Genomic DNA, 26,293 nt, shown 5'->3' with positions numbered 1-26,293 from the left:
CTTCGAGGGCATAAAGGGGGATTTCAGCAGTGCATTGACCTTATGCTGGCCACTATATTAGAATGAATTTTACTCAGCAGATCGGCTCATTGTGGATGATGAGTTGATGCATTTTTTAAAATAATCACTTTTGGGATTTAAATTCACAATTCCCATCCACAACAGTGTTTATTTTTGGAATGCCAGTGAAATATGTACAGTTCCATTTAACAGAATATTCAAGCAGCTCACGGGACACTTGTCTTACCTTCTGTATTTATTTTAAACTAGAATCTACAAGCCCAAAGTCAGAAGACTGGTCAAAGCTCAAACATGATGGATCAGATGATTTAGCTACAGATATTATAGTAGATGTAATTACAATGATAGCTTCAAGTTTCAAGTATACATACAACAAAACCAACTCCTACAGTAGAAAGAAAAGGTTGTCAGATATATAAAGAGGGGTTTATAAAACTGATTCCTTTCAATTGCAACGCAGAATATTTCCTTAGCAAGTCCGTGTTTGAAATGTCCCTGCTAAACTAATGGAAAAATGTGTTCAATTAGGCTATGTGAGGAAATCCCAAAAGTTAATTTTTGGTGGTGAATATGAAAGCTAGAAATAGACCTACTGTCCAAGTGTGTCAACAACTCATTTTTAGTTCCTTCAATGTAGTCCATACAAAGAGAAGAGACTACACAAAAAATGGTTCAGAGGCAAAGGGTTGCCCAGGAGAAATACTACCAATACATCAGCTACATGGAAGAATTGAGAGCAAGTCTTAATCTTATTATATCAGGATCTAATATTTTTGTCTGCATGGCATCTTCCACCTTCACAAATGTATGTGGAAGGGAATAGGGTTTGTGTCAGTTTTTTCAACTGTTGATATAATGGAGATTGTTACCAAACACCAAGGCAATGCATCTAAGAGAAACAGGAAAGGGAAGGTGGAGGGCGCGCTGCTACCCCCCCCCCCCCCCAAAATCACAGCCCAGGAGGCTGTGACTGAACGAAAAGCCCCTAGCGGCTGCATGCAGCCACGGTGGCCGCATTTGAGAAATGCTGCCATAGGCGGCCAGGGGAAGATGATATGAAAGTGGTCCCCTGCCTAATCTGCCTTTGACCATCAAATAGCTAAAAAAAAAACTAACTAAAAGTTGTCCTCTCAGAGAGAGAAAAAAAAAAAAAAAAAAAACACACAGAGAAGGAAGAATTGCAGGGGCTTTTAAATGTTCCAAAAATCACTGCAACTCAGCAAATGAATTTAAGGCTCTTAAAATACAGGTCACATATTCACTAAAAAAGAACTGATTGGCAAACAGAGTAACATGTTTCATGGATAAAAGATATTACATGCAGAAAAAGGGGGTGGGGAGGGAGAAGAGGGGAAAGATGACGGACATAAAAACTACTCTAAAGATTCATCACTTTATTGTAGCTGTTAAATACACTTAAATATTTTTTAAAGGCCAAAGAGATTAGCTGGGGTTGTAGTCTGAATAAGCCATACTGAGATTTCTGCTTATCTCAAGTACTTTGGTCTGAAAAATTCAGGTTGCAAGCCTCATTGTAACAAGTGAATTCCTAATTTTGCCCATGACAAAAAATACCATAAAAGGTTCTTTATTTCCACTTCTAAAGCGCAGCAATTGAACAAAACCCGAGAGAGTGTATATTTTATATCTATCTATCTATCTATGTTATAGACCCAGACCAGTTGGGAACAGCAGAGTAGCAGAAGGGAGATATACTGGCCACTGGATAAGTAGTTTTCTGTTCCCTGAGTGACCAGAGCAGGGGCTGCTCCAGGCTAATAGACCACCTGACTCCAATTAACCTGCTAAGAGTCAGGTGAGGCAATTAAGCAACTGACTCTAATTAAAGCCCCTCTGATGCTATAAAAGGGCTCACTCCACTCAAGCCACAGGGAGCCAGAGGAGACATCAGGAGTAAGGTCCAGTGGTGAGGACAAAGAAGGTGTTGGGAGGAGGCCATGGGGAAGTAGCCCAGGGAGTTGTAGGTGTCGTGCAACTGTACCAGGAGGCACTCTAAACAGCTGCAGTCCACAGGGCCCTGGGCTGGAACCCAGAGTAGAGGGCGGGTCCAGGTTCCCCCCATACCTCCCAACTCCTGATCAAACACAGGAGGAATTGACCTGGACTATAGCTTCTACCAGAGGGGAAGGTCTCTGGACTGTTTCCTGACCCACAGGGTGAATCTGTGAAGCGAGCAAATCCGCCAATAAGCACAGGACTCACCAAGATAGAGGAGGAACTTTGTCACAATATATATATTGTGCGGGGGGGATTCCTGACCTGACAGCTCCCACGGGGTCTTCTCGACTTGGTCCCAAGAGGGCTGGCAGAATCCACCAGCTGTTCTACCATTCCAAAACAGATGATGTAGGTCAATATATATAATAAAAAATTTTTTTTTTGAGTTTTGGTACAATTTGGTCAATTTATTTTACCTAAGGTGAGATTCACCCATCCTTAATTACAACCCAGAACGCTACCATATCTCAAGAGCAATACTTCAAGTCTTTCTCCTGATCATCTTGCTATGGAGTGGGATTATACATGAACTACTTTGGATGACCATGTACAAAGCTATAAAGCTAATATAGTAATGGTGCAGTATTAAGTTTTAATGTATTAAAAGCACATTAAAATATGCTCAGTGAATGAAATGTAAAAATACACATGCAAGTGAAAAAGAAGAACAGTTTACAAACAAGGACAGATTTCCTAAACAACAGGTATGATAACAGAAAAAGCTATTTACTAGATGGTACTATATACACAACAAAAAATACACAAATGTAATTCAAAAATCAACTGATCATACTAAAACAAAACAATAGTAAAGTGCAAAACAAACAAAGAATCACTATTTCCCTTAGATTAAAACAATCACAATTCAATGAATATTAGAAATATATTTATACTGCTATGTAACATTACAGATAAAGACAGGAGTATCTTTAAATCACTCTTTGGTCCCTGTGTTTGTACATTAAAACTGGTTTAACTACTGTCATTTGTTGCTGGAAACAATTGAGGAGCATGCCCAGAATTACACTGCTAACCATGGTACACAGAGATCAGTTCAACAAACATAAGAAGATTATCGCCAAAAATTAAAAAGATTTGAAATATTTTCTTCATATAATACAGCTGTTCTAGCTATCCGAAAACAGAATTATTTTTTTAAATAGTGATGCATAGCTAATAATCAAATAGAACTGGTATTTAAATCTTGAAAAACCAACAGAGTTTCTATCTTAAAGTTACAAGAAAGTGGTTGAAGTTTCTTCACATCAATTACCATATTCAGTCATTTTTCCAAAGACCAGAATTGTGTAGATATGTTGCACTTCTACACTACTGTGAAAATAGTGAACAACAACATCAAGGGTATCCATTTAGTGCCATTCATATAAAAGATGCTTTTGGCCTGAAATACTGCACAGTACTATTACAATAAAAGAAATAACACTGTCCCAAGAAATTTACTATGAGAGGTTGGGTGAATTACTAGCGTGCATAAATTCTAGAATACATTTTTCACAAGATTGATTATAAAAAGACCATTCCCAATTATTACGTGTATACATTTCATTTTGACTATAGCCATTTTTTATAATAAGGGCCAAAGAGTGCAACAGCCATCCAACTCCCCAAAGCAGTCATTGGAATAAAACTTCAGTGCTGAAACTGATCTATTTCTTTCAAAGGCATAAGGCTACTTAAGATGTTTTCCCCACTGGTAACTGCTTGCTCATTCAAATACTGTATTTTAATATGGAAAGGCAGTAAGTTAATACTGTACTTTGTGACAAGCTATTCATCCTCATATCTCCCCCACACAGGAAAGCAGTTAACAAGAATTCTCCCTCGGAGCAGAGATAGTTTTGTCCTATTGACATCTGGTGAGCCACTTGGACATTATATTGAATGGTCTGACTGCCTACTGTTGCTAAGCATTAATACCATACAGTACATATAGACAACTGAGCAACTCACACCATATTTTAAAGAGTGACAATTCCGTATGCAACGTATGTATTTTTTTAGCTCAAGCATGTATTAGGTTTAAGAGCATTCAACAGCTGGTCCTAATATTGCAGAGGTTTCCTTCATATGAAAAATACTGACCTATATCATAAGGAGGCGCACATTAGCAAACACTTCACTGGCACCTCAATTGAGGTGAAAAGCACAGTTCACCATTCAGTGAAATCTGAATTTTCATTCAAACTTCTGAACTTAGTAATGACTTCTTTTGTAGTCATTGGTTTAATACAGTGAGACTGAAGATGTTAAATTGTCATAAGACGACAATGTTATGAATTGAACAGCAAGTTAGTTAGATGTGCAAACAAATCTAAAGTCTAAGATGCAGCTTTCTAGAGAAAGCTAAAAAGTCTTGAAATTATTCAAGTTACTGAAGACTATGCTTTAAGAAAGGAATTTTTAGATCCAGATAAAATGTGGTTCCAGATTTTGTCATGTCATAAGAATTCATTATTCCTCCCAATACTTCTGTTGATTAAACCATTGCATCAGATAACCAAATCTGTTAGTAAAAGGAACATGAGAACAAGCAGTAAGAAGACAGTAAAATTATTTAAATTCCTTCCCCTAAAATCTCTCTCTCCAAGGCACATTAAATTAAAAGGAATATAACTTCAGTTATTTTATTTATTTATAAGGTTTTTTTTAAGTCAGTGACTTGACAACCTGCAATCAATTATTTTTTCATTATTAAGTTAATGACAAAAATTTAAATCATTATCTACAGATATGGAGAAGTAATTTAATGTTGTCCTGGAAAATAATCTCTATATCTACTAAACTGCATCATCTTTTTATGACAAAGTATCAGGTGGGAAGAAAAAAATTAACTGAAAAATGAATTAGTATTTGAAGACATTCACAATAATCCAAAAAGGACACATTGACATGTGCGTGTGTTAAAAAAGCAGATTCAAAGCCAAAATACTTAAATGAACACTGTCTAGATTTATATACCTATATTTTGACTTGTGTTCTCTCCTATGTTTGGAAAGTCCATGTAGCTCTCCATATTTTCCATAAACAAAAATAAGTGTTTTTGAAGAACAAAGTTAATATCAGCAGCCTACCAATTATGAATAATAATTGATAAACCAATGTATATGGACGAAATAATGGTAAAATCAGATTTTAATTTATTGTATTTTGAAGTAGTGAGCAAAGTAATTTTTAAGTAACCATTGTGACAGTATCCTTTTGATAGTGCTGCAAGTACTACTGTTTCAGCAGGCCTGGAATAATCTTGGACATCATGACAGCAACATCTTTGGTGCATAAGTCGTCTCTCTCTATGCACACATTTATTCAACTGTTGTAAAGTACTCCATTGAAGCAGGATATGAATGATTCCCTCTTTCCTCACACAGACCTTCTTGGCCCTTCTGAATTCTACACTCCTGTAATATTTTAAAATTTCTATTCACTTTGAAACATTTTATATGTGCATTTTACATGCACATCACGACTGTTCCTTTTAAAGAAGAATGAACACAAGTCTACTGAAAGCTAAATATCTGAAAACTCCACATATCTAATTATCCCAAAGATAAAATGTGTTCAGAAATGAGGAAGTACATGCATTACACTACTGTCCGAGTTTTGATACTGATGGTCCGGATATCTTAACATTAAACTTACCATTTTTGTTCAGCAGAATACCGGCACAATCATGTACCACACACAAAATATTTCTTAAAATCCCTTTCAATTTTCTTTATTGTTTCTTTACTTGTTTTGTTATTCTCTTTCAGAGCCTAGATTAGGCCATGTTTTAAACATTAGATGTTTCAGAATTAAAGACTGGTTCTGGTTTTTAAATATCATTAAAAAGAAGATTTAATTGCAACAAGTAACTTCTCTGACATAACACTGGAAACAACTTATTTCCTTGAAGATAAACAGCAAGTACCTTTTTCAGAAGGGTTAATGAATACCTACATTTCAAACAAAATAATGTATGAATAAAGAAATAATTTAAATTTCATTTCTCAATTCACATAATAGATTGTACTTAATTTGCCTTACTCTCAGTCTGCTTGATGATTTGGGACTGAGAAAATACTAAGTATGTAGAAATAAAACCATTAAATCTCTTTTCTATACGTGGTGAACCTCACAGAATTGCTTCACTAAAGATCTCCTACATATAGTGCTAACCACATTAATTTTATGAATAGACCTGCTGCAGTCCTATATCCCAGTAATACTCATGTACAGTTCAAAAACCAAGTAGTTACTTCATATGCTGAATGGGGTAACACTCAGCACTGAGTAGGTTTCAGATAAAGAAATGCAAGTACCTTACTAGTTTACCTGAATTAATGTGGAATATATTCACAGCACTCATCTTCAAATGTTCACACTATCAATAGTTAAAAAATTAAACTTCAAGTTTGGCACATGTACCGATTCTTCAGAAATGTCCCTGTATTTCAACATTGTTAAGAACAATGATCTCATCATCAAGTGTTAACCTGATTGGCAGCTCTTCAAGGTGCTTTATCTCACAGCTTCATATCCATTAATTGCACCTTCCCTGTGACTGAGGCACATAAGGTGCAGAGCAGTAGTACAACAGTGTGGACACTAGAGGGCAGTCCTTTCCCTCTTAACTGAACTAGATTTGAAGTACAGGTCCCGTATGCTTCCTGTTGCACTAATCCATGTCCACCAGCCACTGAAGCCACTTTCAGGGAGCTTCTCTGCAGACAAAAGGTTTCCTTATATCAACTGACTATTTTCACAGAAGTCTCAAAGTGTAGCAAGAATTCTTGAAAATGAGATAATCAATGTCAGTACTGTCTGTCCAACTCCAAATACCAGTGCTTCCAAAGGAGCCATGTTCTTCCCTGCTACTCTGTAAATTCCAGCTACTGCTGCACCTAGAATCACAAGAAAAAACGTGAAATTATTACATGAACAAAAGATCAAAGCAGAGGTTTAAGATGATTAATATCAGGTCTCAACATATTCTATTACCAAACCTGTTATCAAACTATTACTGCAGAATTATTAACGCCAATTTGCTGTACTTCTCTCGCTGTTATGATCGGCATTAAGTATAGTTTCCCAGATGAACTGCATTTTTTAAAAACCTAGGAAATTACGTACACACAAATGTTCCTAACTTTCAAACAAATACACTTATACACCTATTTTATGTATTTATTTTTGTAATTTGTTAAGTTTTGCAGTTTCCCCAGACATTTTCACACTATTTATCTCTGTTTCTGTTCTTTACTAGTGTAAAGAAGCCTTGCAAAATTGCCAAGAAAATTTAGCAGCTGACACAGTCTACTTGCAACCCCTTACAACAATGCTTATAATGAAGAAAATAGTTTTATTCACTCCATCAAAAACATTTGAATTTTGCAAAGCTCATTTACATAAAATATTTATATCACCCAACAATGTTATACATTTCAACTGGGTTCCCCATAAACTATTTTCTAGTGAGACTACACTCAATTTCATTATAGCAAGTCAGTATCATTCTGACTTACCAGTGTTAAAGTCTTTAAGAGTTGTACTAGAGGTACATAAAAAAAAGCATAATACTAGTAAATGTTGCATTATCACCCTGCAGAATATATGAAAAAATGTAAATTTAATGTTCTATACCAGTGTTTCTCAAACTGGGGCCGCCACTTGTGTAGGGAAAGCCCCTGGCGGGCCAGGCCAGTTTGTTTACCTGCCCCGTCCGCAGGTCTGGCTGATCGCGGCTCCCACTGGCCGCGGTTCACTGCTCCAGGCCAATGGGGGCTGCTGGAAGCTCGGCTAGTACATCCCTCGGCCCACGCCGCTTCCAGCAGCCCCCATTGGCCTGGAGCAGCGAACCGCGGCCAGTGGGAGCCGCGATCGGTCGGATCTGCAGACAGGGCAGGTAAACAAACCGGCCTGGCCCGTCAGGGGCTTTCCCTAGCAAGCAGCAGCCCCAGTTTGAGAAACACTGTTCTATACAATGTTGAATAGCGAGGAAAGAGTTTTTCTTGCACTACTGTGTGTTGGCTTTCATCAAAAGTCTGTTTAGTGCCAAGAGACCAGGATAGGTTCTGGGTAAACTAAAAAATAGAATACTGTACTGTAAATTAACAAGACTGCTGCTAGTAACTCCTTCCCACCAGCTTCCTCATGCTAAATATCACATCACATGGGCAGTATGTGATGTTTCACAAATCAAGGTCAAAGAATAAAATCATGCTGTCTCATTCACGAGTGATGAAAAGTGAGTAAAAGTGACATTATTAGCAGTGAACAACAGTTGGGAATAACATCCACTGCTATACCAGTGATGAAGCTATGAAGTCCTGCTTACTGTACCTTTGCAATCTATCAGCGGTTTAAGAAGAATGTAAGATCCTACAATAGTTTTGTTAAGAGCAACTCATTTTTTTCATTTGATATCCCATGTGCTAGTGTGATTTGGATCACAGTAATCCATTTTCATTGCACCTTATTTTCCATGCCCACAGAAAACATATGGAGAGCATCACATCCTATTTCAGCATTAGAAGAAGTTTCTTAGAGGAATAAAAGGTTGGTGGAATGGTACACATTTAGTATGGAAAATTTACATGCACTTTATTACAGTTAAGTACTTAAAGATCACAAGGAAAAGATAAACAACCTATTCAGGCTCCAGAATGTAGGGAGAACATATGAACACTATTTGACGTTAATGTAGAGTTACCATCCGTCCGTGTTTCCCCGGACATGTCCGGCTTTTTCAGCGTTAAAAAGTAGAAATGTCCGGGATTTCCCCCTTCCCCTCATGCAGAGTGCGACTCGGCTGATTGGATGGCGGGGCCTGATTGAAAGCCGCTCGCAGCCACTGGGGCCTCTAGCAGCCAGAGTCCCTCCCCCTCCCCGCTCCCTCCTCCCCTGCAGAGCAGCACAGAACAGTGTTTGAGTCCACGTGGAGCCCGCAGCTCTCCCTCTGCCGGGTGAGTGGGGGAGCAGAGGTTGCAGGGCGAGGAGGATCAGGGCAGGCAGGGGCATAGAGGCTGCAGGGGCAGGGGGGTGTAGGGGGTGCAGAGGCTGCAGGGCGAGGAGGAGCAGGGCAGGCAGTGGCATAGAGGCTGCAGGGGCAGGGTGGTGCAGGGGCGGGGAGGGTGCAGGGACTGCAGGGCGAGTGGGGAGCAGGGAAGCACTTAGCAACCCCCAACCAAGATCAGAGCAGGATGGAGGAGGGGGAATGCGGGGTGCTCAGAGGAGGGGGCAGAGTTGGGGCAGGGACTTTGGGGAAGGGGTTGGAGAAGGGGCGGGGTTGGGGCAGGGCCGGGGGCGGGACTGGGGCCCCGTGGAGTGTCCTCTTTTTTAAATGTTTGAATATAGTAACACTAGTTAATGAAGATAGGTTTAGTTTAAACATGAAAAGAGCGCTTTGTAGTGTCAATGTATGATGGGATGGTCTGCCAAAGTAAACAGAAGCAAGGAATATTAACTTTAAGGAAAAACACTACTTTGAACCGATTCTCAGCAAGTACATCAGACTCAACATGTCGAATTATGTATCTAATTTGGCGCCTTCCAAAAACAGAAAATCTTGTTTTCATACCGACCATAGTGCATGCCACTATTCCAAATGACAAAGTACTATGGTCAAAACAATACACTCCATGTAGGTATTGCTAGGGTTGGTTAGGTAAAAAGGGATTTTTTTAATTCTCAGAAAAACTATTCTGTGCTGCTATCTACAGTATCTCACCAGAAATACCACGCTTATATTATTTCAACCACCTGGCACAAACTCTTTCCTAAATGTTTCTTGCCTAGTCACGGTCAAAATCAAACAGATTCTTTAGACAGAGCCCTTCTTCCTGAATTGGAGACAATTTATGTTGGTGAATGCAGCCCAAACTGAAATCCAGCTGCTTGGTTTTAACAAACAGCATTCCTAAAAAATGGACTCAAATTCTAGTGTCTTAATAGTTAGGACAGAGATTGAAGAGTTCTGGAAAGGCTTGCAATATTAAGGTGAAAAAAATTCATTGCGGTAAAGCTCTCAATTTAGTAGTTTGAGAGACTTTTAATCTATTCTTGTCAAATTGCAAATTAGGGTGTGTCAAGCAATTTTCATTTTATAAACACAGCACAACTGGAATGGAGCCAAAAAACACACTGTTTGAAGTTTGCCAACATAATAAATAGAAAAGTGGCAGCAAATAAGTAGGGGAGAGAAGAGAGATAACAACATCTGAGGAATATATGTATCCAAAATTCCTGCATCTAGAACACCGTGGCAAGAAGAAAACAGATATGCATAACATTGTCCAATGCTGTTTAATCAATATCTTACAGCTTCTTGTCTGCAAATATTAAATTCCATTAGACAACTTGCATGCTCTGTCAATATTTAGGTGTAGCGCATTTAACAAAATGTTCCTTCTCCTGGCACAGAGATTCCAAACTTCCAGCCAGGGAGTGAAATGGGGAAAAAGGAATAGGGATGACATTTTGCCTATAGCTGAGGTAGGGAGTCAATGGCCTTGGTTTTATGGTCCCTACACCTTAGCAAGAACCTTTTGATTTCAGTTTATCCAGTTTGCAAAGAGATCTAGATCTAACTTAGCTCATCCCATTGATGATACTGATGACTCCTTGGTTGAGATTACTCCCGTAGTCTATTGTGGTTCTGTTCTACCAATTGACCTTTAGTGCTAGAAAATTCCTTATATGGGCATTGTTTTAATGAATGAAACAAATTTCTGACCCCTTACTTTTTTAGGCTTTACTCCAACTCTTAGACTTTGTCTGCATGATAAGTCATACCTGTATAACTAAATCAATTTAGAAACAGATTTAGTCAAGTTGGTGCAACCTCCTTGCGTAGACTCTTATGTTCCTTAAAGAGTAGGTTTTTGATTCAGCTTAAATTGTTAAGTAATTGACTTAAGCTAAATGAATAATGCAGTCAAACCAAAATAGGAGGCTCACATAAAGGGGTTGCACCAATTTAACTAAATCATTTCTGAACTGTTTTAGTTATACCCATGCAATTCTCACATAGACAAGACAAGGCCTTAGTTCCTCATTTAGGTCCAATGAGTGATGAGTGAGTGGAGAGGTTTTTTCTTTAGAAGAGAGGATTTCCCACGTTGTCAGAAAAATGCTTGTCTGTTTAGTCTGCTTCTGATTGCTCAGAGGTCTAACTCCTTCAGGGCAATCGTTTCCTGTCAGAGCATATATTGGTTCAAAGCAGGGATCCAAGACATAGAGGTTATTGGTGGCCGAACCATCAGGGGAGTAGGAAGTAGGACAAGACCAGCAGAGCCACTGTGGCAAGCCAAATGCAGAGGAAACTATCGTGAGACTAAGGCTTTGGCTACACTATACAGCTTTTAGCGACACGGCCGTGACGCTAAAAGTCTGCCAGTGTAAATGCTGTTTGTCTGCACTTTTGCGGGGTTTGCGTTGTCGACAGGAGAGTGCTCCTGCCAACGAGCTGTTTACACTGCTACTTGCTGCGACAAAACTTTTATCTTTCGGGGGGAGAAGGGGTCTTTTTTAAGCAGCTGTGAATGACAAGTTTTGTCGTTCAATTGGCAGTGTAGACAAAGCCTAAGAATACATGATTTTCTCCCAATAACTAGAAACACTCATCACAGAACCTCAGGAGACTGGGAAGCTGTCACTTCCAGTCTCAGTGAAGAAGAATGGAATGACACCCTTCCCAGAACAGAGGTCTCCCCATGGTTTCCAAATATGAGGACACAGAGATTTGAGGAGTCCTCTGACAGTTCTGTACTGCCTTTATCTTCACACAGTAGAAGGAGCAACCAAGTTGACATTCTCATAGGAAAAACTACATGATTAAAGGTAACAAATTTGTATGAACAGTTACCAGAATAGCTAAGAAATAATGCTCTTTTGAAAATCAGATGTAAAACTATATGTAAAAAACAAAATAGACTTACTGGTTATCATTGCTCCAGATACAGAACCCAGAAATCCAATGCTGACCACAATGACAGAGATTAGTCTCCCCTGCCTATGCCTCTGCAGCATCACAAACATTAACACTCCCACAGCACCATGGACAAAGAGAGAGGAGAAGAGAGCCCATAGGAAAACCCAGTACCACATCTCTGAAAAGAAAGCAGTCAAATAAAAGTTAATATTCTGATGTGTTAATTATAAAGCAAGACGTTTAGAAATACTGTATTTTTTAAGAAAAACACTGATTTCTGTCTTCAGAAGGTATCAATCTGAAGATAGTGGTATGTGCTCAAGACATTGTACCTATTTGGCCAACCATCTTAAAGAAACACCCCCAAGTATATCCAAAAATTCCAGGTAAAATTTGGGTCCACCTTCATCAGAAGTGTATCTCTGAAGCAACCAGTTTCCCTTGAGCTGTTTTTAAAAACAAATTTCATTGTACTTTCATACTAATATACAGTATCTACTGTAGAACTATTCAACTGTCACATGCAAACAAACTTATCAAAAATATTTAACAAGGAAGCTTAAAAAGGTGCAAAGATTAGTGATTTAAAGGGGGAAAATAAGATGAAGGCTAGTACCCTAGCTACCCATAAACTTAAATGGAGAGTTCTGATGAACAAATTAACCCTAAAGGAGCTGAATTTTAACTACTGTAGAACCTTGGAACCTTGGGAATGGAGGTTGGCCGTGTTGTGGATTGTGGGGGAAAAACCAAAGCTCAGGCCCGAGCCAACTAAAGTTTAGGCCCTAGCAATTTTTCTTCCCCACAGCCGGAACTCTGAAATGTTCGGTAGCTCTGAACAAAAGGTTATGGACTTCAGCCATATGGGGGGGTTGGGTCTGCAACCGCAAAGGGGCGGGGTGTGTGTGTGTCAGGGCTCTGGGTGGGCAGGGCTTCTGCCCTGGGGGAGAAGCAGGGCTCAGTACTTTAGACCTGTGGGCGGGAAGGGTGCTGGGGATTAGGGCTTCAGCCCCACGCGGGGGCTGGGGCTCAGGGCTTACCACGGTTCTGCTCCCGGCTTCAGTGGGGGCTGGGGGTGCCAGGGCTCGGGGCTTTAGCTTCGGGGATAGCGCTGGGGCTGAAACTGGTGCTCCCCTCATAGCTAAAGCCCTGCGCCGCGGTGACCCCTACAGGGCTGAAGCCCCAAGCCCCAGCACCCTCCGTGAGGCTGAACTGGGATCAGAGCCATGGAGCTGAAGCCCTGAGCCCTGATGCTCCTAAGCGTCAGAAGCCCCCCCCACAGACTCCTCACCACCCCACCCCCCGCATGGCTGCAACCACAAACCCCATGGCTGAAGCCCTGAGCCTAGGGGCTAAAGCCCCGAGGCAGTACAGTATTTGCTTTTTTGTTTTGGTCTGACCTACTGCCTGATGGAGGATTTTAGTTCCACGGGGTGTCCGGTTGACTGGTAAGTCCATAACTCTGGAGTTTATATCTTTGAGGTTCTACTGTACCTAAGTAAAAAACCTAATGTTTACAAAGAGCCAAGTTACAAATGATTTTTATATTTCTAGTTGCTTATTTACAATTAGTCAACAATGTCAGTCTAGTAATTTCTAATACTTCTTCAAAATATGCCTACACTATGTTGTCACAGCTAAGTAACCACTAAAACAGAAGTTCTTAATGATGTAATACGTGTGCTTGAAGACAAACAGGTCCCCTTCTTAAATGTCAGACAAAGGTTACTACTACTTTGAAAGTAAAGGAGCAGTAAGGATCATGGAAGGTACATGGGAATGAGAGAACTACTAACAAATCTGAAAGACCACAGAATAAGGTGCAAGAGACGACAGCATCCACTGTTTTGGAAGAAGGAACTGTTCTGCTCTTGATATGCATGCACCCCAGGTGCTCAGCTTTGGATTCTTTTGGCCAACAGTGTCTGCTGAGTATGGACATGCACTCCATGAGTCCTCATACCTCCCACCCAAGAGCATAAAGACCCAGGCAATCCCAACCACCTCTCAGTTCCTTCGCCAATATAGACTCCATATGTTAAAGGACTCCGTAGTAGCAGGGAAGAAGAGCTGGTCATAAAATATATATGGATATCTCAAAGAACCACAGTTACCATAAGGTCTGAGCGTGGAGATGGTCAAGGTGAATTCCCCCATACTAGACTGGAAACATCTGTCATCTGTGCATTGGATGGCAATAGAGGAAATAAGGGTAAACTCTGCAGACTTCTGGAAGATCTGTCCACCAATTTAATCCAATTTAAACATGATGGGACTTGAGAGTGCAGATCCCACTAACCCCCATGTCTAGATGTCTGTTGAGCGGATATATAGACATCAGCCACTCTTGCAAACATTGAAGGTGAAGGCTGGCACGCAGAGTTATGAAAGTGTGAGAGGCCACGTGCCCTAGGAGACTGAGGCAAACTACTGATGTCCGAGGTTGGGCTTGTAACTGATTGACCAGACTTACTATGCAGTTGAATCTCAGCTGAGACAGATAAGTCATTGCTGTGGTGGAGTCCAGTAATGCCTCTATAAACTCTATTGTTTGGGTAGGAATTAAAACCAACTTCTTTGTTGACTGACTCAGAGGGAAGCAAAAGGCTGGAGTATCCGATAATGGATAAAGTCACATGCTGAGGAGATCTCTCCCAAATGAACCAGGCTGTCTAGGTAAGGAAAAACTTGGTTAGCTTGTTTTCTCAGGTATGCTGCCACTACCATCAGGCATTTGATAAGGGTTTATCTCTGTTTGCTGTAACTTTGAACCTAAGGCTAGAGGGGGTTCCTCTGGGTCTTTAAATCTAATTACCCTGTAAAGTTATTTTCCATCCTGATTTTACCTTTTCTTTTTAATAAATCCTACTTTTAAGAACCTGACTGACTTTTCCATTGTCCAAAGATCCAGGGGTTGGGTCTTTGATCACTTTGGACAATTATTTTCAAGCCTTCCCAGGAAAAGGGGGTAGGAGCTTGGGGGGGGATTATTCTCAAGCCTGCCCGGGAAAGAGGGGGTAGGGGCTTGGGAGATATTTGGGGAAAGGCAGAGCTCCAAGTGGCTCTCCCTAAATGTTTGTTTAACTCGCTTGGTGGTTCAGCATACCTTTTAACCTAAGCTGGTAGAAATAAGCTTAAGGGGACTTTCATGCGGATTCCCAAATGACCTTAGGGCAAGACCTAAATACCAGTTCTGTGGATCCACAGAGGGAATTATAGAGAACACTGATCATTCTTAAGATGAACATGTGGATGAAGATGTTCAACTGTTGCAGTTGAGTGTCAAACCCCTTTCTTCTTAGGTATTCAAAAGTAATGGTAATAAAACTGGTTTCCCCTGTAATCTTGAGGTACTTTAACTGCTCCAAGACTTAGGGCAAGTCTACACTACAAAATGAAGTTGACTTAAGTTATGTGGATGTACAGCCATCACAGTAATTAAATTGGTTTGGCATGTCCACACTAGCTCTTTCTGTCAGTGGTATGCGTCCTCACTAGGAGTATTCGTTTGCACCGATTTAACTCAAAGTGTGGGGCATTGTAGAAGTACTGACAGCCGGAACAGTCAACACACTGTCTACACTAACATGACGTAGTTAGGTCAATGCAGACTTAAGTGCTACGTTGCTTGTGGAGATGGAGTTATTAAGCTGGTGTAGTGGGCGACTTACAGCAGCAGGAGCAATACTGTAGTATAGACACTTATGTTGCCCTAACTGTAGTGTAAGACCAGCTTTAGAAATTATTCCACTTCTTGATGTAGTGTGCTCTAGTGAGAAAGGTCCCTGAACATGGATGGGGAAGGGATATGTGAGGTGAGAGAGTCTGGAATTGAATGGAGTACCCCACCTCTACAATCCCCTTTACCCATCAGTCCATAGTTAAGCGATGAAAAACTGTTCTCAAATTGAAGGGGGTGGGGAAGGGGAAGAGAGCATTCTTTAGGGAGTTACGCGGCTCCTAACTGAAGAGTCAAATCTGCTGTTTTGAAAATGATTCAGCATAAGCAGCTGAAGAAAAGGCCACCGCAGGAGATTAGAATTCTCCCTAACTCTCCAGAGGAAGTTTATGTAAAAATTTATCAGCACTACCCCAATTTAAATAATTGTACTTCACTAATAAAACATGGTAATTAGAAATCCTCGTTTGTAAATTGGATGAGTAGTTTTTTAGTCCCAACAAGTCCAGCTTTTTTGGTTCCTTGACATGGGGCATGGCCTTAGGTGGTCACTGTTGTTTTGCCCATCCATGCGCCATTATCACTATCCAGTGAGCCAGGCACAGGTTGAGTGTAAAATTGTTCAAACCATCCTGATAGGAATCGATCTTTCCTCTCTAGGCCTCAGGTGTAGGTGCCAGAGATAAAGTTGTCTGACATAGTAAGTTGGCTGTTGTGATGCTGCCAGGTCTAGTGCCAACTCCTGCCAAGGTTGCAGGCATTAACTAAGAACCAACAAACTGATAGCTGGAGACCAGACCAGTTCACTTATATGTTAGTGTTGCTCAAAACAGGTATTAGTCTTATAACAATATATATACGCTATAGAATGTTTGCAGGTTGCTGCATGTGTTAATCTCATTTATAATGTCTTTATTACATGCTATAAGAAAATATGAAAGTTTTGCTTTGTAACTTTGAAAATGTTCACTCTAAACTTGTGAACGCAAATAGGAAGAGAGTGTTCCCCTACCCATCCACAAGGGCAATCAAAATCAGATAGGCCATCAAGGAACATCGCAATATAAAGGAGTGGTGAATAGCCGTATCATACTTTGGAAATGCTACACGTAAGGAAGTTCATCTTATGGACTTGGAGGTTGAATGAAAAATAAAACAAAGACACAGGAATATTTTCCATCTCTTTGCTGTTTGAACTCTCACAGGGCCAAGACTAATTGAAGCTGGAGACACCAAGGGTTACCCCTGGGTCTGCCCTGAAAGACATTTTGAATTGACAGATCACTACAACTCTGTCCCTCTTAGGATTTAGATTGCAACTTATTTGTGTGTATATGTTTGCTTACTTTAAGTCATAAATAACATTTCTTTTTCCTAGTTTCTAGGGAGAGTTTCTCCCGTCGACCCCACACGGTAACTCGACCTAAGGTACTTCGACTCCAGCTATATTATTCACGTAGCTGGAGGTGCGTAGCGTAGGTCAACTTACCGCAGCAGCGTAGACATAGCCCTAATTAATAAATCTTTGAAGTTACTTTATTAGAGGATTGGCTATAGATGGTCGTGTCTGGTGTAAGATCTAGGGTACCCACTGATCTGAGGCAAGTGATTGGTTTCTTGGATCTGGAAGCAACCTGATTATTTTGTGATTTTTGGTGTAAGTGAAGATTTACCACTAAGTCCAGCTTGCCTGAGCGGCAAGATAGTTTTAATTAAGATACCTTTGAGCTATAATGTATCTCATCATGGAATAGGGATTATAAATTCTAATTCTATAGTATAAGACAATATATCAGGGTAGGCAACCTATGGCACGCGTGCCGAAGGCAGCACGCGAGCTGATTTTCAGTGGCACTCACACTGCCTGGGTCCTGGCCACTGGTCCGGGGGGCTCTGCATTTTAATTTAATTTTAAATGAAGCTTCTTAAACATTTTAAAAACCTTATTTACTTTACATTCAACAACAGTTTAGTTAGACTTATAGAAAGAGACGTTCTAAAAATGTTAAAATGTATTACTGGCACACGAAACCTTAAATTAGAGTGAATGAAGATGACTCGGCACACCACTTCTGAAAGGTTGCCGACCCCTGCAATATATTCATGTAATGTTTAAGGAAAGTTTTTTTAAATGAGTTCCAATAGTTCATGGATTAGGGACCCAATCTTATCGTGTTCCAGGGGCTTCTGTATAGATTGCTCAGTCTAGAACAGGGATGGGCAAACTACGGCCTGTGGGCCCTCAGGGCTTTGGATCCAGCCCGCGGGATTGCCCCCCATGGTACCGCGGGCCCGGCGCTGCTCTCAGAAGCAGCCGGCACCCCTTCCCTGCGGCCCTCAGGCAGGGTGCAGAGGGCTCTGTGTGTTGCCTTTGCCTCCAGGCACTGCCCCCCACAGCTCCCACTGGCCGGGAATGGGGAACTGCAGCCAATGGGAGCTTCAGGGAAGTTACCTGGAGGCATGGCAAAGGCAGCGCGCACAGAGCCCTCTGCCCCCACTCCCCCAGGGGCCGCAGCACTTCCTGGAGCGCTGTGGCGTGGGGCCAGGTCAGGCATGCAGGGAGCCTTCCCTGCCCCGGTGCGCGCTGCTGCCACCCCGGAGCCACTGTAGGTAAAAGGCGCTGGGCTGGAGCCTGAAACCCTCCTGCACCCCACCCCACAACTCCCTGCCCTAAGCCTCCTGCCTGCACCTCACACCCCTTCTGCACCCCAACCCGCTGCCCTGAGCCCCCTACTGCACCCCACACCCCTCCTGCACCCCAACCCGCTGCCCTGAGCCCCCTACTGCACCCCACACCCCTCCTGCACCCCAACCCGCTGCCCTGAGCCCCCTACTGCACCCCACACCCCTCCTACACCCCAACCCCCTGCCGAGCTCCTTCTGCACCCCTCCTCCACCCCACACCCTGCCATGAGCCCCTTCATACACGCCGCACCCCTCCTCTCCCCAAACCCTTGCACTGAGCCCCTTCCTGCACACCGCACCCTCTCCCACACCCTGCACTCCCTCCCACACCCCAAGACCCTGCCCCGGCACTGCATACAATTTCCCTACCCAGATGTGGCCCTAGGCCCAAAAAGTTTGCCCACCCCTGGTCTAGAAGATACCATAAGAGATGCTTAGTTTTGCAGTTCATAAACTGTGGATTATGGTCTCCAGAGATAACATGCTTGGTAAAAGCAAAAATGTTTTTAAATACATAAATAAATATATAGAGGTGAGAAATAACAGACCTCAACCCTATTGTCCCTCTGCAAATTTGTGTACAGAGTTAATCCCTTACCTCTCTCTAAAAGTGCCAAGTTTCAAAAAGTTCAATGAATAGAAGATTGTTGGGGGAGGAATAGATCTGGACAAGAAGAAGTCTGGAGATAAATGTGAAGGTAGGGACAGGCAGTAGAAACAACAGTGAAACTGTTTGAGCAACATATTCCAGAAGTCTTGAGGTCTGAGTGTAGTCTTCATTGATTTGAGATCTAACATACCATTCTCTCACTAGAAGGGAAAACCTATAATGGCAGCAGGCTGTAAAGAGACCCAGTTTGGGAATATTTTAATGAAGTTCCTCTACCTGTGGGTAAGAGAGGCATGTGTGAAAAATGCAAACAATGCAACAAAGAAATGCCAGGCCTGGTTGCCCGAATGAAACAACATCACGAGAAGTGTTTCTTCTCAGGAGGAATCACAGAATATCAGGGTTGGAAGGGACCCTAGGAGATCATCTAGTCCAACCCCCTGCTCAAAGTAGGACCAATCCCCAGACAGATTTTTGCCCCAGATCCCTATAATGGCCCCCTCAAGGATTGAACTCACAACCCTGGGTTTAGCAGGCCAATGCTCAAACCACTAAGCTATCCCTCCCCCCAAGGAGGCTTAGGGCAGGGAGTTGGGGGACGAGGTGCAGGAGGGCTTCCGCTGCACTGAAGATGATGAAAGGAACATGTCTGAACATGCAGGATCTTCAGGTTGGTAAACTTTTTTATTTCATAATTCTTTTTTAAGGACTGCCTGTCTTCCTTCTGGACTATTCTTGAATTCTGTTTGAGCAAAAAATATAGTTGTTACTCTATGGTACTATCATTTTAGATGCAGTTGTGATAAAAAATAAATAGCTGAAATAGGCAGATCTTGCTTTTACAATTTCACCTTTAAAGTAGTATTGAGTGTCAGTAAATGCAATGGGTAATACTAAATGAGTAGTATGGTAATAATAAATAACCTCATCGACTTATTTTGTTTAGGAGAATCCATCCTCAACATACAGGATTCTGAAGACTACCCACCTTCAAGATCACCATCATTTTCTATAGTTTCAGAGTTATCTGCTAATGATAGTGTTTCAGTCACATCATGTATGTCACATAGCAACAGTATATCACCTGAAGCAAAAAAACTAATCTAAAAAGTTTTCAAAATAAATCATTTAAAAAATGTTGTCTACTTCTAAAAATGAAATCACATCTATCTCTGAGTTGTGAAGTTATAACAACCAACAAGAACGCCCTTTTATGTAGAAATCCATGATTAAATTGAGTCTTCCTGACTAGTGATTTAAATCAAATCCACCCTGCCCAGGGAACTGTCTGTGACTCCATGGTGAGAGTGTTACATTTGTCATTGGCTTGATGAACTCTAATGATAGAACATACCACCAGTTTGGGTCACTGCCTTCTTTTTGACAGTCTGCCCTGAGGTAGGCACTTACAGCCATGAGCCACTCCAGACAGCGTGACAGCTGGCTCAAGCATGTTCTCATTTATTGGCATCACAAGATGTCCTGGAGGAGTAATATGCAACGTGTCAAGGAATTTATGAGATTTCCCCTGGAAAGCTTCCATTGGACTCTTGTGTCTGCCATGCAACAGAACAGCTCTTGAAAAGTCTGTATTGGGCTGCAAGTTAGTGAAAGTGGGAACAAAGTCTCATCACATGACAAAGAAGAGATGGGAGCAAAAACATTGTGCTCCTCAGCCTACGGATCCTTTTCTTAAGTCTTGCTCCCGTGACCAGGGCCGGCTTTAGGAAGTGCGGGGCCCAATTCGAACAGTTTCGACGGGGCCCCGACAGGGATGACTAAAAAAAAAAAAACCACATAAAAAAACACGTGGGGCTTGTACTAACCCGGCCGCGCTCCTAGTCTTTGGCGGCGGGTCCTTCACTCACTCCGGGTCTTTGACGGCACTGAAGGACCCGCCGCCAAAGTGCCGCCAAAGACCCGGAGTGCCTCCAGGTGAGTAAAAATTAAAAAGGTGCCTCTAGCCAGGGAAGGGATTCTCTGTCACTTGCCCCCCACTCTGGGCGGCCCTGCCACTGGGCGCGGGGCCCTCTTAGGCGCGGGGCCCGATTCGGGGGAATTGGTGGAATTGGCCTAAAGCCGGCCCTGCCCGTGACTATTCAGTTGGAAGGACTGCTGGTTGGGCCACCTGCAATGCTCCCCATGTTTTGATGGACAGACACCTCATTCTTGCTGAAACTGTAGATGCGGACTTCCTGGCTGGCTGTAAGACCCATAGCACCCAATAGGGACAGTGGTGCTGATATAGGTATGCCTGAGGACAGGGGTTCTCAAACTGGGGGTCGGGACCCCTCAGGGGATCGCAAGGTCATTACATGGGGGGGTCGCGAGCTGTCAACCTCCACCCCAAATCCTGCTTTGCCTCCAGCATTTATAGTGGTGTTAAATATACAAAAAAGTGTTTTTAATTTATAAGGGGGGGAGGTCACACTCAGAGGCTTGCTATGTGAAAGGGGTCACCAGTAAAAAAGTTTGAGAGCCACTGCCTTAGGAGGCTAAGGGATGGGTACGGTGGGGTCATGTCCCTTTTAAGCTTCTAAGCCTAGGGTATATGCTCTAGTCTCCCTTCTCTAAAAGACAGGGATCAAATGACCTAGGACTTTGGGGAATATGTTGATGACATCTCCCTGCTGCTATCTGAGCCAGAGGAAGAGAAAGAATACTCTCTTTTCCCTCTAAAGGTGAAGTAGTGTTAGCTGGAGTGTCAGGTAAGAGCTTATTCTGAACCCTAATGGTAGCACTGATGGGCTGTGCACTGATCTGGGGTAGTGGTCAGTACCACAAGTGGAATTTTTACCATGACCTACGAATCCAAGACTCATTTGAAATGTCACCATAGGTTTTGATCTTAGGTCACTTCTCAACGAGAGAGACAGGAACCTGTCCTCTGGGAGGCAGGCTCTTGATGTTCAGGAATCAATCAGCTCCAATGAACCCTATCATCTTTTGTCGTTCACCAGGAGACCTAGTTGAGAGAACAGAGAAAGGACATACACTAACACTAACACTGTTCAAGTCTCCTTTTGGGATTGCCTCAGATCAGCCAATCATCCAAGTATGGGTAGCCCTGGATGCCCTGCCTCCTTAAATGTGCTGCCACCACAGACAGCCATTTAGTAAATACTCTGTGTTGTGGAGAATCCAAAGGGCAGCTCTCTATATTAGTAATGGTAGGGCCCCACTGTGGATATTTTCTGTGGACTAGATAGATGGCTATATGGAAATATACATCCTGCAAGTCAAGAGCCACAAACTAGTCTTGAGGTTGAAAAGACAGAAAGATGGATGCAAGTGCTACCATTCTGATATGGCATATGTATTTGCTGAGTCTCCTCAGATCTAGGATAGGACAAAAACGTCTCTTCTTGAGAATGAAGAAACACCTTGAGTAGAAGATTTTTCCCTTCAATTCTGGTGGAACCTCTATTATGGCTTCTAGATGAAGTAACAAGGCTACTTCTGTATGTAACAAGCTCTCATGGGAAGGGTCCTTGAAATCGGTTGGAGAAAGAGGGTGGGTAGTAGGTAAAGAATGGAATGGAGTGGCATGGGCAGTGATCTCCAGTCCATATGTGAAATGTCATGAATGACATGCAGTGGAATAAGGTGAGGAAACTTCCAAAGGTGATGCTCTCTAGACTGCATCCAAAGTGGTTCCCAATGGTACCATCAAATTGCTGACATGTTGTGGGAGGGGTGCATTGCTGAGGAAGGCTGGCATCCTCTGCTGTATTTTCCTGGCATGTTCACTTCTTGGTCTGATATTCAGGCTGCCTAGGATGAGAAGATAGTGTCTACTGTCTTTAATAGGGCTGAGGGCAATATGGCTTGCTGTATGGTAGTGGGGTGTAAATCCACAAAGAGCAGAGGTAGAACTGAGTCCTTGAATGAGCAGACAGGCAGTGCTCTGCACTCATTGAACAGGCCTAAGCCCTCAAAGGGCAAATCCTCAATCATGGCCTTGGCTTCTCTAAAGATGGCTGGAGCCAAGAGACTCGGTACATTGTAACCATAGGGGCCACAGACCTGGCCACAGTGTCTGAGGCATCCATTGCTGCCTGTAGGGTTGTTTCGGCCACTAATTTGACTACCTTAACTGTCTTTAAAGTTTCCTCTCTGCTGTCATGCTGGAGCTTTGTGACAAAGGAAGTCACCCTGTCCTGTGTTAGAAAGTCATAACTGAGCAATAAGGCCTTAACAGTTAGCCACACACAACTATAAGAAAGCAGAGTGTATGACTTTTTATCCCCAAAAGGTCAAAGCCTTCTGCGGCTCTTGGCCCCTGGGGACACTTACTCAATTTTGACTTTTCTTATACTTCAGACACAATTAAGGAGCACAGATTGGGGTGACCAAAGAAGTACTCAAATCCCATGAGAGGTACCTGTTACCTCTCCTCACTTTGTTTTGCAGCGGGCATTATGGCGGTTGGTATCTGCCACAGGGCCTTGGCCAGGTCAAGCAGTCCCTCACTAACATGGAAGGCATCCTGCTTGGACTCAAAATTAACAAGATTTTAAAATAGCTTGAAGAATACGCTGTTTTGAAAGGCTTTGAAAACAGACTCCAGCCAAAACTTTGAGCACCTAAAGTTACACATCTAAGTAATTGGCCTGATTTTCCACAGGTGCTGAGTACTGGGGATCGATATGAAAATCCAGAGGTGGATAAAGAACTGGTTAAAGGGGAGACTGCAGCGGGTCGTACTAAAAGGTGAACTGTCAGGTTGGAGGGAGGTTACCAGTGGAGTTCCTCAAGGTTCGGTTTTGGGTCCGATTTTATTTAATCTATTCATTACTGACCTCGGAACCAAATGTAGGAGTGGACTGATAAAGTTTGCGGATGACACAAAGTTGGGAAGTATTGCCAATTCGGAGAAGGATCGGGATATCCTGCAGGGAGATTTGGATGACCTTGTAAACTGGAGTAATAGTAATAGGATGAAATTTAATAGTGAGAAGTGTAAAGTTATGCATTTAGGGATAAATAACAAGAATTTTAGTTATAAGCTAGGGACGCATCAGTTGGAGGTAACGGAAGAGGAGAAGGACCTCGGAGTCCTGGTTGATAGCAGGTTAACTATGAGTCGGCAATGTGACATGGCCATGAAAAAAGCTAATGCAGTCTTGAGATGCATTAGGCGAGGGATAAAGGAGGTGCTGGTTCCGTTATACAAGGCACTAGTGAGACCTCATTTGGAGTACTGTGTGCAGTTCTGGTCTCCCATGTTTAAAAAGTATGAAATCAAACTGGAACGGGTACAGAGAAGGGCCACTAGGATGATCCAAGGAATGGAAAAATCTGTCGTATGAAAGGAGACTCGAGGAGCTCGGTTTGTTTACCTTAACCAAAAGAAGGCTGAGGGGGGATATGATTGCTCTCTTTAAATATATCAGAGGGATAAATACCAGGGAAGGAGAGGAATTATTTCAGCTCAGTACTAATGTGGACACGAGAACGAATGGATATAAACTGGCCTTCGGGAAGTTTAGGCTTGAAATTAGACGAAGGTTTCTAACCATCAGAGGGGTGAAGTTTTGGAACAGTCTTCCGAGGGAAACAGTGGGGGCGAAAGACCTCTCTGGCTTTAAGATTAAGCTTGATAAGTTTATGGAGGGGATTGTTCGATGGGATAAAATGATTTTAGTCAATAGGTCAATAATGTGCCATCACTGGTAATTAGCAACAATGGTCAATGATGGGATATTAAAAGTTATTACAGAGAACTTTTTCCAGAGGGTCTGGCTAGAGAATCTTGCCCGCATGCTCGGGGTTCAGCTGATGGCCATATTTGGGGTCGGAAAGGAATTTTCCTCCAGGGTAGATTGGCAGAGGCCCTGGAGGTTTTTCGCCTTCCTCCGCAGCATGGGGCAGGGGTCGCTGGCTGGAGGATTCTCAGCGATTTGAAGTCTTTAAATCATGATTTAGGGACTTCAACAGCTAAGTCAAGGGAGAGAATTCTTCCAGGAGTGGGTGGGTCAGCTTTTGAGGCCTGCATTATGCAGGAGGTCAGACTAGATGATCATAATGGTCCCTTCTGATCTTAGAGTCTATAAGTTCAGTACACAGTATCTTGGGGGGATGAGAGGGGGTGGAAGACTTATTTAGATGCCTATGTTTTAGGTATCTAAAGTTCAGAAATTTTGATTTAGCTGGTTTGCCTGTAATTGATTGGTTGGTCATATTCGTTCAAGATCAAGTATAGTAATGGAAGATTAGAAAGAAACACAAAGATACTGCCAACTGAAATCCAGTCAGGGGTTTTTTTTGTTTTTCATTTAAATAGGTTGTGGGGTGGAGGTGGGAGAAAGAACAGGGAAAGATATATAATCACTAGAAAAGAACACTTCTCTCCAAAACATAGAATTGAAACCAGGAGTCCCAAAACTCAATATTCTTCCGTTGTCAGCAAATATTTGTGAAACCCGCTGGCAAAATGTGTCTCATCCCTCTCTAGTGCCTGATCCACCTATTCAGCCTACTACTGCTACCAGTTAGTTAGCTCAAGTGGCCTGTGCTCGGGATGAAAAGATCCAAACCCTACTGATGACTCAAGCTGGGTTCAATATAGCTCCATGTGATTAAAAAAAAAACACTCTTTACAATTAAAACATTACATAAAAAAGAACTACATTGAAAAAATGCAAAGATTACAAAGTCCAACACCCAAAAGTTAGGAAATACCAGGAGGTTGCTAATGAAATCCCCTTGTTCTTATGAATTATGACAGTCTATTATACAATCACATACAAATTTTTCCACACGACCACTGTCTCATTCAGTGCACAGCATAGATGGGGCTCTGGCAATAGCTTAGGGTTGGGTAATGAATGAGGCTGTCATGTGTAGAATCCCTACCTCATTTGTTGCAGAAGTTAGATGGTGTGTAATGAATAAAGCAGGGGGTTGCAGGAAGAGGAAAGCAAAGTCTCATGTTTAAGGAAGCTGAAAGCCAACCTAGAGAATTAGATTCTATCTCTGCCACTGCCACAGAGATTCTGTGTGATGTTAGTGAAGTCACTTAAACCAAATGTCCTCAGTTGGCCTCTAGCTGTGTTTTTCTTTTTCTGGGTGCCCATAGTTATCACAACTATAACTGAAGTCAACTGGAACTGGGCTTTGAACAAATAATATGCTATAAAAATGGCTATAACATGCTAAGTTTTCTGGGGGAAAACAACAGGTTCTAGGTGTCTCAAACTGGGCACCCAAAATTTGTGGATACTTGACAATTTTGGCCTTCATCTTTCTAGGCCCTCAGTAAAATTGATATAACACCACCTAGTCTCTCAGGTGTCTTGTGTAGATAAATTCATTCATGTTTGTGAAGCACTCATACTACAGCAGC

General features: G+C 42.2%; 1 protein-coding gene across 1 annotated transcript in view; it reads right to left on the bottom strand.

Moving 5' to 3' along the window:
• Positions 1 to 2,695: 2,695 nt before the first annotated feature.
• Positions 2,696 to 26,293, bottom strand: part of TMEM170B (transmembrane protein 170B) — a 28,127-nt gene continuing 4,529 nt past the window's right edge. The window contains exons 2-3 of the mRNA XM_034762307.1: positions 11,979 to 12,149; positions 2,696 to 6,944 (exon numbers count right to left, since the gene is read on the bottom strand). Coding sequence (XP_034618198.1) covers positions 6,814 to 6,944; positions 11,979 to 12,149 — 302 coding nt within the window. The 3' untranslated portion in view covers positions 2,696 to 6,813. The remainder of the gene's footprint in view (positions 6,945 to 11,978; positions 12,150 to 26,293) is intronic.

This window comes from Trachemys scripta, chromosome 2, assembly GCF_013100865.1.
Source record: "Trachemys scripta elegans isolate TJP31775 chromosome 2, CAS_Tse_1.0, whole genome shotgun sequence".
Lineage (NCBI taxonomy): Eukaryota > Metazoa > Chordata > Testudines > Emydidae > Trachemys > Trachemys scripta.
Note: the sequence above shows the minus strand (reverse complement) of the source record. Positions and strands in the feature narration are given on the sequence as shown.